This window comes from Artemia sp. Qi Xiang Cuo, chromosome 17, assembly GCF_049724085.1.
Source record: "Artemia sp. Qi Xiang Cuo chromosome 17, ASM4972408v1, whole genome shotgun sequence".
Lineage (NCBI taxonomy): Eukaryota > Metazoa > Arthropoda > Branchiopoda > Anostraca > Artemiidae > Artemia > Artemia sp. Qi Xiang Cuo.
The window spans coordinates 10,703,298-10,722,130 of record NC_142810.1 but is presented as its reverse complement, the minus strand read 5'-3'; the positions used below and the strand labels follow the sequence as shown (position 1 = coordinate 10,722,130).

The window sequence follows — 18,833 nt, the reverse complement described above, 5'->3', positions numbered from 1 at the left end:
AGAATAAATGAAAAATGAAAATAACGTGTCTCGGCTTCACTGAACTTGATATGATATAAAAAAAAAAACCTAAAAAATAATCTCTCAATTCCCTTTCTTTCACTACCACCTATTAAAAAGTGAGAGATCACTCGAGAAAAAAAAATCGCCAATAAAAAATAAATAGTTGGCCTACAACTTGGCCAACTTATTTATAGAATATATCGTACCATGAAATTGTATGACAAAAATTTTCGATAAACATTTTAATACTCAAAGAACCAGAAATATTTTTTCTACATGAAGAAAGACGATTCTTTTCATTTTTTTTCTTGTTGTTGTTTACCAGCCCCTGGGTGAAAAATTTTTAAAGCAATATTTGTATATTATCAGCAGAATTTTCTAAAATATAACGCCTTGTGATATTTCTAATGAATCAAGAATTCAGCAAACCATATATCTCTTCTAACATGAAGACAGAACTAAACTCTGAGGGTATTCGAACTTGTACCTTCTGTGCGCAGGTATACTTAGACATTTAGGTACTAGCCTATATTACGTGACTATAAATGAATCCTTTATAAAACATCCCGAAATATCCTTTTTTGTATTCAGGGGTAGTTCCATTCTAGTTGGGAGACACAGTTATAAAGTGATCAGACGGTGCTAAGCATATCCCCACCGCTGAAAACACCCCCGTGGAAAATCCACCCCCGTACATGCAAAATTGAGCAACCACAGAGAAAGTATTAAAAATAATGATGAAAATAAGAAATTTCGGAACATTCCACCAATAATCCAAAACATAGGATATGTGGTGTAGAATGTCTTATGGTATTTATTTTTACATTTTTGATTAATTTTAATTCTTCTTTTCTCTTTATGGGGGTTGAGTAATCACAGCAGCGTAAGATAGAGTTTAAAATTAGGGCTCTGGGGGTGATATCAACCCCGAAGGCAAACTTATTAGACATTTATAAGTTTATGAACAAAACAAATATCACAAAAGCGTTCTGCATTTCGAGGGGAAGAGATTTTTTTCCTTCTTCATTGGGGTCCCCTTATCCCAAAGTTTCACACAAATTTTAGGCCAATCGAAAAAATGCGACGATTTTTTGAGAACCCCTTGTTAGAGAAGGGACCATTTTCAAAGGAACCAATAGTTTGAGTTATCTTTTGTACATTAGTCCCCTTGGCCCAAGAAATTTTGGCTGTATTCATCAAGTTCATCAGGAAAAAAAAAATCTTGTCTCATTTCCGGGCCTTCACCCCCCTTCCCAAAGGAAAATGTTGATACCTTTTTACCAAGACATAATTCCTGAAAGTTTCATGCTACTTGACTCCCACGATCAAATACATCCCCCTTTTTTCCACTCCAAATCTATCTGTAAAGAATTGTCATTTCGTATAATTTACAGCCCTTATCCTAGGAGCTGTGGGGGTTATGTCATCGTTTCATGGAAATTTATTGATATATTCAACTATTCTGAACAAAACGGGTACCACGAAATGTTGATCAGATGTCCTAATGGGTTACAAAAGGACAGATATAAAAAAAAGGTTCTGAAATTTGTGCTATAAATGTTTTTAATAGATGGCGTTTGTCTTGGCCGTTCTACTTACCTTAAAAAAAAAAAAATTAAATACAGTTCTAAGACAAAGACAGGGGCTGGTTGGTTTCAAAATACTTTAAACTTTCAAAAAAAGGCGCTGAAAATCTCGATTTTCGATCGAATGACTATCATACAAAGTCTCTACGACCACGAGGGGGGATTGAGGGAGGGGACAGCCCCCCTATTATCCGGAATAAATTCTGCTCGTTTTAGGATTTAAAGTTTCTCTTCATTTTCATAATAAAGGGGTAAACCAGAAATACTCCTATAAATCAAAAGGGATAATACATCAATTTCTACCCCGCCCCCTTCCCTACATCTAAATTTATATTTATCCGAATACTCAATGAGTGTTAGGATGTTTTGGCATTAGAATACACTCTTTGGGGCATCTGCTCCCCCCTCACCCAATCTAAAAAATTATCCCTTCCTTGATAAGATGACGCTTCCAAATCATTATTATATAATGTTGTAAAATGTCAAGCAAATTAGTTTGGTTAAATGGAGCTTTGAAATAATTATTAGAAATATTTTTCTGCAATGATATGAGAGGTATGACTCTGCAGCACCCTTTTTCAGCTTAGTGTGAATGAAAGGAGATGAGAAACTAATTTCTGCAATTTTTCAGTACATCTTGCTAAAAGAACAACTTGCCTTACATAACTTTTCCAAATATATGCAAAAATGAAGCTACATACTTGGGCTACAAAAAATTTTTTTGAACATCTAAAAATTAAGTTCTTAAAAAAAGGACGCAGGAAAAACATTAGAAATCTGATTGCCCCCTTCTTCAAAAAGAGAAAATCACCTATTATGCTCATTGGTTAAGGTTAATCACGAAAATACACATTACCCACAGGTTAAAAAAATAAATAAAAAATAAAACCCCCCACACACCGCTGGCTATAAAAAAAAAAGAAAACAAATAAAACGCCCATGAATCTATTGGCTATGAACTTAAACGGTCTATTGGCTGAACCTCACCCTTATCCTCCCCCCCAAAAAAATGTCAGTTACAGCCCTTTATCCTGAGAAAAGAAGGCTCACTTTATTTTTACATTCACCAAGAAAAAAAATTATGAAAAGCACCCATTGGCGCTTTTGAAAAGCCAATGGGCGCTTTTATCGGCGTGCACGACGACAATAACCATAAAGGATTGAGTTAGTTTAACTATAAAGTGACACCTAACATACCTTCACCCCTGTTTTTCTTCCAAAACACAGCCTTCTTCTCCAACCCTCTCCCCATTTATAAATCTGCGTACTTCCTCATCAGATGCCATGACACAAGAATAATTTGGGGGTGAAAGGGAGGTCCTTGAAGAGGGGTGGAAAGGAGGATTGTAAATTTAGCAAAAAGTTGGCAAATTATGCAAAATTTAAGGAAAAATGGTAAAAGCATTAGACTTCGGCGAGCCATGCCACAGCCCCCCCAACCCACCTGCGTACATGTCTGACCCTCTTACATAGTCCTTAAAGGGCTGGGCACACGTAGCTGATTTCGGGAACTGATTTCCAAATCAGCGCCGATTTTAAAAGAAAATCCGCGTCGATTTTAGCTTGAAAAATTTTCTAGTTTTCGGCGCCGATTTACAAAATCAGCGCTGATTTTCATCTTGATCATCACAAAAAAATAGGGATACAAATAAATAGTCAGCCAGAGGTATCTGTGGTGAAAGACCCCACTACTGAGCTGAGAATTAAACTGAGAACTAAGATGAGACCAATCAAGTAACTATTAATAAACTCCAGTTGACTATTTGTGTCCATGATCTTTTGTTTTGAAAATTTTGCGCAATAAATTTTTCTTTCAACCAAATTTTTCTTACTGCTATCGTTTGTCCACTGATGCTGAAATCGGTTCCCGAAATCAGCAACGTGTGCCTAGCCCTTAAACGAGAATCACTGACTTGAATATACCTTTAATTCCAGAAGTTGCCTCCGTTAAATACAGAGCATGTTCAGAGCAATAGCGAACAGGCATGGCTTTTACCAAAGCATGAACGAGCACTCCGCTGAAATAAAAAGGAAATAAAGTGAACGCCCTATATATAGTAATAGCCCTTCTTATAATAAAGTCATAGCCCTTAAGCATGAACGAGCACTCCGCTGAAATAAAAGAAAATAAAGTGAACAATCGCAAAGACAAATATATTGAAAATTAAGGTGGCTTAGGCACGTCTTTTTTTTAACTCAGAAAAAAGGGTACTCATGGAATTCGCCTTAAACGCTTATTGTATTAAACATGGATTTTTTTCTGAAACGTTGAAGTCTTGGTAAACGTACGAACGAAACACTCCACTGGAACAAAAAAAAATTTTTTTTTAATACAAAACAAAGTTAATAATACTGCAGATTTAGCTGATTTAACTTCCCCTTTTTTTAACTTAGAAAAGAACAAGGAATACTCTTGGTATTCGTCCTAAAGCTTCATTGTATTAAACGTGGAATTTTTCTGAAACGTTAAAGTCTTGGCAAAAGCAAGAACGAAACACTCCACTGAAACAAGAGAATATATTTTAAAATACAAATAAAGTCAAATGTATTGCAGAATTAGCTGACTGAAGCTTCCCTTTTTTTAACTAATAAAAAAACTTTTAACTAAGAAATTTTGGTATGCAAATTCGACAGTATCTGCCAAATGGAGAGGCACAGTTCCAGAACCAATTAAAGTCAAAAGAAGGGTGAGGCAAGGCAGTGTTCTTAGTTCTGCCATTTTCAAACATGCAATTTCTAAGAGTTTGAGCGACTTCTCATCATCTCTTCTACTTCATGGTACCGACTTGTCTTACATAGCTTACACTGATGACGTTCCTCTTCTCGGCAGATCGAAAAGCAGACTTTGCAAGATAACCTGAATAGACAGCAAAGTGAATTTTGGTCTATCAGACTTTCTATTAATATTGATAATCCCGAATTTCTAACTTTCAACACGGTTAAAATTAATAGTATCACCCATGTAAGAGATTTCCATTCAATTCCTGCTGCATCATGCTTGAAATACCTCGGCTAAATGTTTTCAGAAAAGCTCCACAGAACCAGACAAACCATTGCGAAGCACACAACCATTAAAGGTGCAAAGGAGCGTGGTTCCAAATGAGGGCGATACTCCAGGATACAGCTTGCTTCAATTTATCGTTCAGTGTGCCAGCATCGTTTTATTCACCCCACCGGTGCGTCTGATCTATTTGCCGAGAGTGATACCGATAAAATCAATAAGGACTATTTAGATACGCTAAGTTTATATATAATTCAACTAACAATTCTGGCGGTGCTTAACGAATGAACTGAAAATACTGGCGAAATTCGCCTGGAGCATACTATACTAATAATAAAAATTGGTATCAGCATTAATGTGGAGCACCAGGGTTCGATCCCCGCTCCAGAAAGTTTGGGCGACAAGCTTGCTACTTGTCCCTGTAAAACACCCAGCAACTGAAACGTTGCTGCAACTGAACACCCAGCACTCAGCAACTCAAACGACTCGATGCCCAATGCGCCAGCAATGGCTCAGGAGGATCTTTATCCTTTTTTTAAAAGCTAAAAAATACGTATAAATGACGTTCAAAATGTCCAAGAGTACAAGCAAAACGGTGTACAATGCCTCTAACTAATTTCACTCTTACAAAAAAAGCTGGTTCAGTGTAGAGCGGTCTACCGGATAGTATTAGAGCGGCCAGAAACTCAATTTCATTTAAAAGAAAGTAAAAAAAAAAAAAAAATATTGAAAAGGTGTTGAATTTTGTGGGTTTTTGGGAGATGGTGTAAGAAGGCGGCGATATGGGTAGGTTTTGACGAGGATTTTTCCCCTTTTTTTAAATTATTTACCTTATTAATTAGTAAATCAGCGTTTTTTTGGTTATCAATTTCAAGTTGAAAGGTGGGGCTTATTTCTTTTATGTGGTTGTTTACTTTTTATACAAGTAATTCTATTCATACCTGAAAACCACAATTTTCCAAGGTTTGTCTAGTGGTTGTTTCAAAATTATGAAATTTTAAGGTCAACATTACATTTTCGTCAGTGTTGCCACGTCAAACCGTGAAAGTAAATTAGCAAAACTAACTAGTTAAATTTGACATCGTTTCTCGCCCGTAAAAATTAAACATAAAAAATCTGTTGATACACGAGGACAACTACACCTTCAAAATGAAGCTACACTGTCTTAACCTGTTTAGTGCCAACTGGTTTTCACTAATTTTTGTTTATTTTTTCATTTTCTTGAATTTGAATTTTTTTTGGGTTTTTCCTTTTTTTAATTTGGCGCCCGCAACCATCAAAAACTGTACAACTACATACGGAGGCCATTTCCATGAAAAACTGAGTTCTCAATTTGTCCTGATTAAAAAAAAAATTAAAATGATGGTTAAGTTTCAACTTAACCAATTCTAAACCTTTTTTTTCTATTCAGTTACTGCTTGGGATTTTCCATGGGAAGAGTTTTCTATTGGGAAGGAAGTTTCCGGGGTGAACTTTTCAAGTGAAATTTTTCAATGGGGAAGTTGTGCCAGAATTCCTATACAAAATTCTCTTTATTTGTCTTACTTTCTCTCTGGCCGACTCAATTTTACCTATGGAGATGTTAATGATAATTGTCCGGGGTAAATTTTCACAGGATTGCATTCCGTGGAGGGGGAGTCGTATTTCCCGACATTGTTGAAGAAACGATCAGGAATTAAATAAAAAAAGTAGTTTTTTCCACGGAATGTAAGGAGCAACATTAAAACTTAAAACGAACAGAAATTATTACGAATATGGAGGGGTTTACGTGTACCTCGCTCTTTACGCTCAAGTTCAACTTTTTGTCCCAATTTTTTAAGAATGACTCCTTAAACACAAGGGTCTTTTAATTAGAACAATAAGAAGCTTTTTTAAAAGAACTAAAAAACTTTAGCGAAGAGAGCGAGATATTAAGAATGGGGGAACCCCCGTCATATACGTATTAAGTTCTGCTCGTTTTAAGTTTTAATGATGCTCCTTGCTTTCAGTTGAAAAACATTTTTTTGTAAATTTAATTCAGCTCAAATTCAGCTCTATCCATCTGCCAAATTGCATTTATAAAAATAAGCTTGCATGATTTTTTAGATTGAAAATACGTTGAAAACTGGCTAAAAATAGTTGAAAAAAAAGAAATTTTTTATGTTTTTTTAAAGAAAATTTAGATCCTTTCCCAAGAAAAAGCCTAAGTAATATCATAGTTCTAACTCGGTGAATGAATAGATTTGAGACTAGTGAATCCAATAATAAGTAACTTGTCTTTTAGATGCAAGTTACAGCTGCAGGCCAGTCACAAATCGTTTATCCTTGAGGGAGGATATATCTTAATGAAAGGAAACAGAAAAAAATATAAATAACTAAATGTACATAAGAGATGTATAAATAAAATATGTATAAACAAATTTAGATAATCACGTAATTTAAATATACATAAATAAATAGCAATTACTCCAATTGCTTTGCTTTCCTTATATCTAATAGCCCATATTTATTAGGGGGTGGTTTAGGGGCACATGTGCCCCCTATGAGGTCAAAAATTGCACTAATTACATGGCTGGAGGGCCAAAAAACACTGATGGGGAGCCAAATTTTTATCGTTGTCCCCTTCAAACATTTATTCTGCATCCGCCCCAGTAAGTACATAAACTTACATGATTAAACTCACCTTTGGCTTGAAGAAACACATTTTTTTATATTTTCGAGTGTCCAAATTGAAGATCCCAGAGCCCAGTTTAGGCCAAACAGTAGGAGTTCAAGACCAGCGACAACACTGTTTTGTATTTTTTCATATTCTGGAATATTTTGTAGCTTCGGCAGTCCCTACGATAAATATAGATTGAATATTTGACTTCAATTTCATGGAACAACAAAGGAATAAACGACATAAATTACACATAAGCGACAAGCTTAAGCGGTTTTTATATTAACGTGATCAAATCATTTGTACCTCTCTTAGTTTCCACATGCTGCGATTTGCGGAAAAGTGCAATTCGAACAACTTATTTAGCGAAAAAAACGCACAAAAGTACAAGGAAAATCGGAGTAAAAACCGCGAAAACCGCAATTCGGGAAATCCAAAACAACATTTACCTTATCTTACAGAAGATGAGTTTCTGCCCACTTGCTGCTGCTGAGCTTTTATTATGCTACAAAAAACTAAAAGATTGTCATTTACAGGTTGCAATATATAAACTATTGAACAATCAGCTATTCATTTTCTTCCTGAACACGTTTTCTCGCATACGATGGAAAATTTCACCGCAAGCGGATTTTTTTTTTTTTTTCACCAAAACGCTGGTAAAAAATAATCCATAATCTGCAAATCGTTAAGAATCCCCGCAAAACGTAATATGTGGGTATTAGGGGCTACAAATCGCAGTCGAAATTATTGAGTGTAGCGAAATTTCTCCCATGAAAATAAAATGGCATTAAAAACAGTTTAAAACAGCAGTTCATTAATTTAAGTTTTAGCTTCTGTATATTACACTGTAATACACATATCTTAATTTTAAATCTTGACATAGGATCCTTGGAGGGGGAATAGGGCATCAGAGAATTTTCATAGGCAGCGCGCTAGCGCTGCCTAAGTAAAGAACGATGTGGGCACAATGTGTTGTTTATTTGTTTTTGTTTTTCTCCATCCCCGGGCACTTTGTATCGAAGAAGTCGTCGTAGAAACTTCGAAAAGGGCTCATTCGATTGGAAATTGGAGTGACTAGTGCCCTTTTTAATAATCGAAAGTGATTGAAGGGCAACTAGCCCCCCCCCACGCCCATCATTCCCCCAAATACATCCAATCAAAATTTTGAGATTACTATTTTGTTCAGCGTAGTTGATTTCCAGATAGAGAATATCTTTTTGTGGAGGACACTCCCCCAACCCTCGGGGCAAGGGTTTTAAGTTATGCCCTGGGGGCATATAAGGTTTTTATAGAAGGTGTTGTCGTAAAAACTTCAAAAATGTCTCATTCGATTTGAAATTCAAAGGGCTAGTGCACTTTTTAATAGTCAAAAGTGATTGGAGGGCAACTAGCCCCCCCCCGGTCCCAAACCCATCATTCCCCCAAACATAGCCAATCAAAATTTCAAGATAGCCATTTTGTTCAGCGTAGTGGATTTCCAGATGTACAACATCTTTTTGTGCAGTACACTCCTCTACAACCCTCAGGGCAAGGGTTTTAAGTTATGCCCTGGGGGCATATAAGGTTTTTTATAGAAGACGTTGTCGTAAAAACTTAGAAAAAGGCTCATTCGATTGGAAATTCAAAGGGCTAGTCCCCGTTTTAATAGTCCAAAGTGATTGGAGGACAAATAGCCCCCTCCCCCCACCCATCATTCCCCCAAACACATCCAATCAGAATTTTGAGATAGCCTTTTTGTTTAGTGTAGTCGATTTCTAGATAGAAAATATGTTTTCGAGGAGGAAACTCCCCCACAACCCTCAGGGCAAAGGTTTTATGTTATACCTTGGGGGCATATAAAGTTTTTATAGAAGGCGTTAACGTAGAAACTGCAAAACAGGCTCTTTCGTTTGTAAATTCAAAGGGCTTTTACCATTTTTATTAGTCGAATTTTTTTGTTGGGAAACTAGCCCCCCCCCCCACGCCCATCATTCCCCCAAACACATCCAATCAAAACTTTTAGATAGCCATTTCGTTCAGCGTAGTTGATTCCCAGATAGAAAATATGTTTTGAGGAGGACAGTCCCCCACAACCCTCAGGGCAAGGGTTTTAAGTTTCGCCCTGGGGGCATATGAGGTTTTTATAGAAGTCGTTGTCGCAGGAGCTTCAAAACAGGCTCATTCGATTGGAAATTCAAAGGGCTAGTACGCTTTTGGATAGTGGAAAGTGCTTAGAGGGCAACTATCCCCCACCCCACGCCCAACACTCCCCCAAACACATCCAATAAAAAGTTTGTGGCAACTATTTGTTCAGCGTTTTCTATTTCCAGAGAAATATATGGGTTTTGAGGATGAAGATCCACTGCCCAATTCAGGTCAAGGGTTTTAAGGTATTCCCTGGGGATATAGAAGGTTTTTATAGAAGTTATTGTCCTAGAAACTTCAAAACAGGCTCATTCGCTTGGAAATTCAAAGGGCTAGTCCACTTTTTAATAGTCGAAAGTGATTTGAGGGCAACTAGCCCCCCCTCCCCCTCACGGCCTTGATTCCCCCAAACACATCCAATCGAAATTTTGAGATGGCCTTTTTGATCAGCGTAGTTGATTTCTAGATAAAAAATATTTTTTTGAGGAGGACACTCCCCCACATCCCTCAGGGCAAAGGTTTTAAGTTATGCCCTGGGGGTATATAAGGTTTTTAAAGAAGGCGTTGTCGAACAAACTTCAATAAAAGCTCATTCGATTGGAAATTCAAAGGGCTAGTGCCCTTTTTTATAGTCCAAAGCGATCAGAGGACAACTAGCACCACCCCCCACACCCATCGTTCCCCTAAACACAACCAAAAAAAATGTTGAGATAGCCTATTTGTTTAGGGTAGTTGATTTCCGCATAGAAAACATGTTTTTGAGGAGGACACTCCCCCACAAGCCTCAGGGCAAGGATTATAAGTTATGCCCTAGGTGCATATAAGGTTTTTATTGAAATCTTTGTCGTAGAAACTTGAAAAAGGGCTCATTCGATTTGAAATTCAAAGGAATAGTATCATTTTTAATAGTCAAAAGTGATTTGAGGGCATCTAACCCCCCTCTCTCGCCCACCTTTTCCCATAATACATCCAATCAAAATTTTTAGATAGCCGTTTTATTCAAAGTAGTTAAAAGTTTTGGAAATTAGGTCTTTAAGGATGACAACCCCTCCCCCCACAGCCCTCAGGGCAGGGGTTGTGAGTTATGCCCTGGGGGCATATAAAGTTTTTATTGAAAGCGTTGTCGTAGAAACTTCAAAAGGGCTCATTCAATTGGAAATTGAAAGGTCTAGTGCCTTTTTAATAGTTGAAAGTGATTGGATAGCGACTAACGCCCCTCTCACGCCCACCATTTTCCAAAACACATCCAATCAAACTTTTGAGATATCCATTTTGTTCAACGTAGTTGAAAGTTGACTGAGGCCTCAGAGCCCTCAGTGCAAGGGTTGTAAGTTATGCCCTGGGGGCATATAAGGTTTATATAGAAAGTTGTTGTATATGATTTATAGAATAGATTTTAGTCTTCCTCAAATCCAATTTTTATATGTTTAAAAACTAAATATTGACTTAAGATTGAATTAAAATGCACTGTGATAATGCTAATTTCCGATAAGGCATCTCAGCAGTGTCCCAAGAACGACTGAGGATATTATTTTCAAACGTTCGGGGCTACTTCTGCTCTTAAAATTTAACCAAATCAAAATAGCGTAAATGTATCCAAGCTATCAAAGAAAGTAAACAGATTTTTTTGCGAATGGTATCAAGTTTTCCATTACAGGTCAACTAGAGGAGTTATGAAACTAAATTAAACAGTACTATTTGTGTCCAGATTTTTAAAAGGGTGTATGCTGTTAAAAATTGCTGAAAATTTTTCTCCGGCATAGAAATAGCAGGCCAAACTATAAAGTCTTGAAAAACGAAAAGATTTAAAGTATAATTTTTTTTTCCCTGAAAAGACTATGTCAATATAAAACGAACATAAACCAATTAAAAAACCTTTTTTCTCAAGATCAGTTTTTCATAGAAAAGTAAAGAGTTCTAGTAAACAAAAATGAGACAAACTAAAATCAAATAACGTGTCAATCATGAAGCTACAACAAGTCAGGTTCGATAAATAACTGAAACTCAAAACGAACAGAAATTAACATAAGTTTGGTGCAAAACCCACTATGCCTTCCCAAGGCCAGAACAAAATTTGCACTTTACTGAAAAAACACAAATGAATGTGAATTGCTAGTCTAATATACACATACTGAAATTAAGTAATCAAAATGTTAATATTATTTGATTTATTAAAGTTATAAAAGTAAAAACATTTCTATTTTTTCAGTAAAGTGCAAATTTCGTTCTGCCCTAGGGATGGCATAGGGATTTTGCGCCCAGCTTATGTTAATTTCTGCTCGTTTTGATCTTGACTCGGTTAATTATTGTAATTTCTGTTCTTTTTGGGTTTCATTTATTTATCAATGCTGATTTTGTGGTAGTTTCACGCTTGGTAGATTATTTGATTTTAGTTTACTAATTTTTTGTTTAATGGAGTTCTTTACTTTCCTTTGAAAAACTTATTTTGTGGAAATTTTTTTTTAATTAATTTCAAGGAAAAGGGAGGTTCAAATCCGAAATAGTACAGTTTAGGCCACAAGTTAGTTTAGTCGGTAAAATCTCTTGCTCCCCCCTTCTCCGCCAACAAGGACAATCTGTCATCCTTTATCCGCAGAGTGTCCTATCCATATCAACCTTTATCTCATTATGGCCCTAGAAAGCGAGATTGACCCACATTTTTCGTACAGTTTACTGTTTTAGTAAGCGTTATGCAAATTAATTAAATTTCATAGACCTTTAATAAAACCACTGTAAACACAAGCGTTAACAACTTCTTATAAGGAATAACCAAAAACAAGTTGTAAACAAACACAAGTTTGTTTACAACTTTTTATAAGGAATTTTAATACCATAGGAAGTAGAGATTGTACTTAAGTAAGGAATATTGGGGGGAAAAGAGTGAGCCAACTTACCTTCCTGAGGTTAGATTCCTTATAAGGGACACGTTTCAGGGATGATTAGAATTTTGGTCAGTAATCTTGTCATGCGTACAATCATCATCCATCCTAAGCAAGGAGTTTTTAAAGGGTTCTAAAACATATTTCTAGAAGTTCTAGAAATCTGAGCAAAAGACAACCAGCGCAATCAAGCGTTGCCTAGCAAATCGAAAAACTGATTGTAAAACCAAAATAGAATATTATTTTTACCTTTTCTTACAACTGCTTTACGTTGGGCAGAAAATAAAAGAAACCCTATTGCCAAAAGAAAACATTTCTATCTCTATTTTTGCTTTACGTTGAATTGTTTTTCTCTTACCTTTAGATTTCATTTTAAATCCAAGTTTCAGTAAACTAAAAGCAACTTTAAATAAAGCTTATCTTGAATTTTTCAAAAATTCAGAATTTCTCTAGTTCTTCTGGATAATACTATATTCAACCACATATGTAGAATTTTTTCGGGGAGGGGGCTCAGTAGTGAAAAACAAATTTTGTTTGATAATTTAGGTAAAAACTGCCCAAAAACCTGGCGAAATTTAGGATTTTGTAGGGCCCAGGCCCCAAAACCTCTTCTTCCTGTGTATGTCTCTGTCTGCACTGTCAGTAGCATTAGATTTTTTTATTCCTATAATACTCATGGCAAAGATTCCTTTCCATAATGACTGCTTCTTTCTTCAGTTGTTGCAGTAAGAAGTGCGTGAGTGTAGGTGGAGCTTCTCCACAAATGAGCCGTGAAGGATAAGGTCCTGGCGTTACCCAGCATCCAAAAAACTGCGGCGGTCCCTCGATTGTTAATGCATTTGACCGGTTTTTTAAGTGGAAAATAAGTCGAATCCCTGATTTTCCGTTTTACATTTATTAAACCGTTCCTTCCTTTAAGAAAGCATTTCAAATAGAAAAGTAAGGTGCGGGTGCTGTAAGCCACTCAAGTGTATTAGAAAGATTTGGGTCGGCTCAGTGACCTACTCAAATCAATGGCTTGAATACCGTTTTTAAGGTTGGCCAAGAAGGCAATTATAAGCCCTTCAAGCCTATGAAAAACCCTTTTTTTCAAAACAAATGCACAAGGCTCTATTAGAAAGGCATTACCAGTTTCCCATATTCAACCATTCGAACTTCTCCGCGACACTTTTCGACAAGAGAATTTGCTCTCACTTTGAAAGTAAGGTAAGCCACTTTACCTCACTTTCTGTAAGGTAAGCCACCTTATAGAAACGCATTTGAGCAATATCCGCCTTCCAAGGGTTGAGGCACTTAAATTTACGCTCATAGCTGTAATGTTCAAGGCTGAGACCTATTGTTTTTTTTTTGGGGGGGGGGGAATGGTTAGACAACAGCTGGGTTGTTCTAATAGAGCTGACTAATTGATACAGTGATCATTGCAGGCTGGCGATGTCCACACGATACCAAAAACTGTTACTGCGGGATACCAAGTACAAATAACGTATTTGGTGAAACTTCACTTCATAGAAAAAACGTTTTGTCAACAACTAACCTATTTCAGAATTATCTTACATTCTCTGATCTTTTTTTGCTGTGTTTTTTTGTGTGTGTGTGTGTATGTGTGACATTAATGGCAAGTTCACTTTATTTTAATACATCTTTATCTCTATTAAATAAAAAATGGTTTTATTCCGTCTTGCATCAAGTATTACAGTATTTCAAAATTTCAAATATGGTTGGGAAAGGGCTTAAGCAGTGTTGCCACAGGCTGACGAAAAATATCCCTAGAAAAATCACTAGACTAGAGAATATCTAGCCAACAACCTCAACACACGAAAGAGGCATATTATTTAAAAACTATTGAATTATCTCTTTTTCTTTATTTTTGCCTTGCCAGCAACTCCTTTCATTGATATTTGATAGATGGAGAAAATATTAAACACAGTTTTTACTTTGATTTAACACCGAATAGCTGATTCAATGTTTAATGTTTGTGAAGGCAAATTATTTGCAAACATATATTAACATATTAGAACCCTCAAAAGTAAAAAAAAGAAGATAAAAAACGAAAGAAAAGAGAAACAGAAAACAGGAAACCCAAGAAAATTTTGATATCAGCTCATAATAGCCTACTACTACTGCTACTTCTGAGAACTCACCGCAGCACCAAGTCACTTGAGGCCAATACAGCTACGCACGCTCCTTCTCCATCCTAATCTATTCAAAGCCTCCCTATTGAAGTGACCTATAGTCCTATGTGAGTACTTAGTCCACGTTTTCTGTTCTTTTTTTTGTGACACGAACTTATATTCGGCGATTTATCACTTGTGAAAAGTTTAAAAATAAAGCCTTATTCTATTCCATACCTATTCTACCCTCCCAGGAAGTTCCTATTTCCCTTAAATCTTTTGTTTACAACATCCTCCTACCCCAACCGCGGAAGACCTGTTTTCCGTTCAGACCTAGACGGTTGACCGAAAAGGACAGCTCAGCTCATAATGATGAATCTTACTCTCGTAAAATTGACTCTAAATAAAATAAATGAATATATATAGAATAAAATAAATGAATATATCTAAAATAAATGAATATAATATATAAATAAAATAAAATAAATAGAATCAAACCTCGGATACATTTAGCAGCGTCGTTTGCCAAACATCTTCATACCATGAAGAACATACTTTCCCATGCATGTGATTGTTCACTGACTTCAATAGATATGCCAGCATGTATAAGTATATAACTGGATCAGTGATTTCACAAATGCAAAGAAATATTCTAGCAAGAGTTTGCTCAGGTTTTCTGCAAAAAAAAAGAAGTTACTAAACAATGTCACTAAGTGTGCGCACCCAGTAAATAAAAGTAAAATCGGGGTTTCCAGGGAAGAAGCAATGCAGAACGAATATGACCACACGAACGTACTTTCTTATCAATGCACACTGGCAAGGTTGCCACCCGAAGAAAAAAACACAAGATTGGGTACTATCCCATTATTCGGGCCTCTCTAAAAAGTCAAGTTTGGTTAATGCTAATGAAATAAAGCAAAATAGGATGAATATGTAATAGGTTATGAAAAAATTTGGGCTATATATTTGCAAATTAGGTAGGGGGAGGGGGTAAAGCATTGCATATATTAAATACGTAACCTGACCTAGGTAACCTGACCTAGGTAGCCTGACCAGTTTAACATTGTATACGCAATGAAAACCTTGCTATCATTGCCCACTCTATAACAGTTAAGACGTCAAAAACGGGTTTTTGCCTACTCTACAGTGATTAACCCGAGAGACCCGCTTAATGAGATAGTACCCAAGATTTTAATGATGTATTCATGGTTTTCTTAAATAATCTAGTGATTTATGTGCTGATTTGGTGATATTTCCTTTAGGAAATATAAAAAATCACTAGAAAAAGTGTTAGTCACTAGAGGTGGCAACCTTGCACATTGGTATATCTTTTAAACCTTCCGTTTCACCCTTTTGAGATGTTGTCAAACTTAGGCGGTGACGTGGGATTAAGTCAACGTGGAATCTCTATTAAAAAGGGACACTAAATGTAACTTTATGTTATACCTTTCTGAAAATTTCCCATGAAATATTTGCAACTTTGTCATATAGATTAGAATCCCGAGTGGATTATCCCCATTCTGTCAAGTTAATTTCGTATTCTTTAGTCATATCGAAATACTATGTTTTAATTAAATGTTTTAATTTAATTAAAATTGTATTTCAAAATACTATTGTTTTTAAATTTGTTTGATGTTCTTGTCCTATTTTGGTTTCTTGACCCCGAAACATGAATTCAGTCCTTTGGAACTCCTGATAGCGAAAAAAAATCTCATCTTTGAAAAGCCATGGAAATTCAGAAATAATGGAAGGACTCGGAAGTGATAGAAGTTCATTTAGTCATAACATAACCTGCTTCAATTTCACTGTGATTTTATGCAACACAAGGTTCACTTACTTAGTATGCAGCATTAAAAAACAGTGGCGTAATTTCCCATGGGAGGAGGTTGGTAACTGCCCCCCAGACCCCAGTTAGCCTCTCTCCAGCTGAAATTCAATTTCTTCAAAAATCTTGTCAAAACTAAAATAAGCTTGCACAATTCAAGCATTCACAGGAACGGGCCAGTTTTCTTTAGTATATATTTGCCTTTATGGTACTATATGGGTCATTTTTCAGTTGTCAGTCATTTTCACTTGATTTGGGATAATTGGCTCCAACTTTGCCCCCCCCCCCTTATTTCATACAAATGGGGGAAAACAGATTTGTCGAAGCGGCAAAAAACAGATATACTGTATAAAAAGAGCAAAAAGAAAAAAAAATCTTTCAGTCCCCGTACGTACTGTATCTGTCCCTAATTTAGACAAAAACTTCTTAAACAAACTTGGTTCTGAATTTTGAAGAAAATAATAGAACTTTTCTCTACTATTTAAAAGCTGTATATAGAATCAACCCCCCCCCCCCCAATCAAAATCATGCTAATCAGACCAAAATCATACCAAATATACCCCCATCCTTAGCCCCCAAAAATTCGGTGATCAAAACTTTGGAATTAGAACATATATCAAACCCAGAACTTCTTAAAGTTATAATCACCTAGCTCAACACTTATTATTCAAAATAATAGGCGAGTTTGCACGAAAAACTAATTTATTTACTCTGTGCGACTTTAAATAAATTTATTTGAACGAGCGACTTTTTTTTACTCCTTTTATTAGAGTTTTTTTTAAGATTTCAATTTCAATTTTTACGACAGATAATATATTTATGTTCAAACACAGCATCAAGCGCCGAATCAAATGCTGTGGTTGTTTCTTGGTTATCTCTTTATAAGCTTCTGCCGTCTTATAACCCCCCCTCCCCCTCCCAAGCATGTTCACATGTGTTAATAAAAATGGCGAAACTCGAGAAAATATAGGAAAACACAGAGTTTGTCTAGTTGGTTAAGAGTCGGTGATTTTGATTCTCAACTGGAGGGGCGGGGGGATTTGGAGAGAGTATGAGGACTGGGAGACAAGAGGATGATGTGGAGATATTTCCATCATCTCCACGATGATGGAGATTTCCCCGTATTCGTGTGAACTGTCGGTGAGTTGATTTCTTATTCCTTACTTATTCATTTTCAGGTGTGTGGATGCATATAGTACTATTATTCATTAGTTATTATAAGTTGTTTTCCCAAAAAAGGCCATCAAACCCTTTCGGATATTGTCCATGTAAATATTAATTTAATGAAATAAATAGAACATTAACTTGAGATTCGAAGTTCAGTATCCTTTTGGGGCGAGGGGTGGAGGTACATATTAGGTAATTTCGAAGACCGCACTGCCTTTCCATGACGATAAATAAGAGTTAGAATAGGGATAAATCCTTTTGTTAGACAGTAAAAAAAAAACAATCAAAAATTCTATTGGATATTTTGACCACTGTATATGTGATTGAAATATCCAGTATATTTTTTGCTGTTTTTTTTATATTTTATTTTCACTGTCTAATAAAAGGATTTATCCCCATTCAAATTGTTATTTATTGAGGCACATATTTCAGAAAAATGGAGCACGGGTTGAGGAGTATTACCTGAAGCGCGTGCAGGAGGAAGAATTATAAGAAAAACTTAATATTTTGGGGGGAGGGGTAGAGTGGTGCATTTTATATACAACTTTTAAACAGTTTTCGATTATCTGGTCACCGTACAATTGTCACTCGCTGGAATTTTGGCCCAACTTGGCCAAAATTCTGCTTTATGACAGAAAATGGCACTTCTCTCTCTTGACTTAGAAGAGGGGCAAGAGCTGTTTAATTTCCCTTCAAATGAATCCTCGATCATCTACGTTCCCTACCATCACTCCAAAGGAAAAAAGAAAAAGATAAGATTTTTGTATCTCTGGAAATAACTATCACAAGCCAAATAGGGCACATTCACACTTAAGAGTCAATATACACAACAAAGGAGAAAAAAATAAAAAAACATAACAGGACTGTTCAGTAAAAAAAAAAAAAAAAAAAAATGTAAAAAAAAGTTGTCAAAAATGTCACAAAGAATTAAAACTCGCAGAGCAGAATTGAAAGAGAATAAACTAAATAATGACACCAGGACAATTAATACTTTTGTTTTGAAAATACAGGATACTACTTAGCGCAAAAAAGCTATAAATAGAAAGCCCAAATTGTAGGGTAAAAAGGGAGGGAGAAACAACAGTCATAGTACCATGATAAAATACGATTTCCAGGGAAATCGTGTTTTCCCTGGAAATCGTGGGAAATTCCATGGAATTATATGTTATTGTAATTAATAAGTTGGAATTGTTTCCAACATTATATGATATGTTATTCTTATAACATAAGTATAACATATGTTATACTTCTAAAAATCTTTAACACTGATGGATACTGTAATATATATGTTATGTCTTTTCGTCTGCCATCTATGAATTGCAACAAATCAACTTTCAAAGACGAGTCACTCGACTCTTCAGGTTCCAAGTTCTGGCTCTCGATATGTATGAACGAGAAAAGATCAGCATTCTTTGGCAATGGAAAAGGGTATTGTCTGTTTCAGCACCCAATCAGAGGCAGTGGTGGATCCAGGGGAGGGCGAGGGAGGCCCCCACCCT

The 18,833-nt window shown here is 36.0% G+C and overlaps 1 protein-coding gene across 2 annotated transcripts in view; it reads right to left on the bottom strand.

Annotated features, from left to right (window-relative positions):
• Window positions 1-18,833, bottom strand: part of LOC148941878 (VPS35 endosomal protein-sorting factor-like) — an 86,344-nt gene that overhangs the window by 34,599 nt on the left and 32,912 nt on the right. For both annotated transcript variants that reach the window (XM_089102845.1, XM_089102844.1), the window contains exons 4-6: window positions 14,841-15,018; window positions 7,253-7,407; window positions 3,513-3,607 (exon numbers count right to left, since the gene is read on the bottom strand). In XM_089102845.1, coding sequence (XP_088958971.1) covers window positions 3,513-3,607; window positions 7,253-7,407; window positions 14,841-15,018 — 428 coding nt within the window. The remainder of the gene's footprint in view (window positions 1-3,512; window positions 3,608-7,252; window positions 7,408-14,840; window positions 15,019-18,833) is intronic.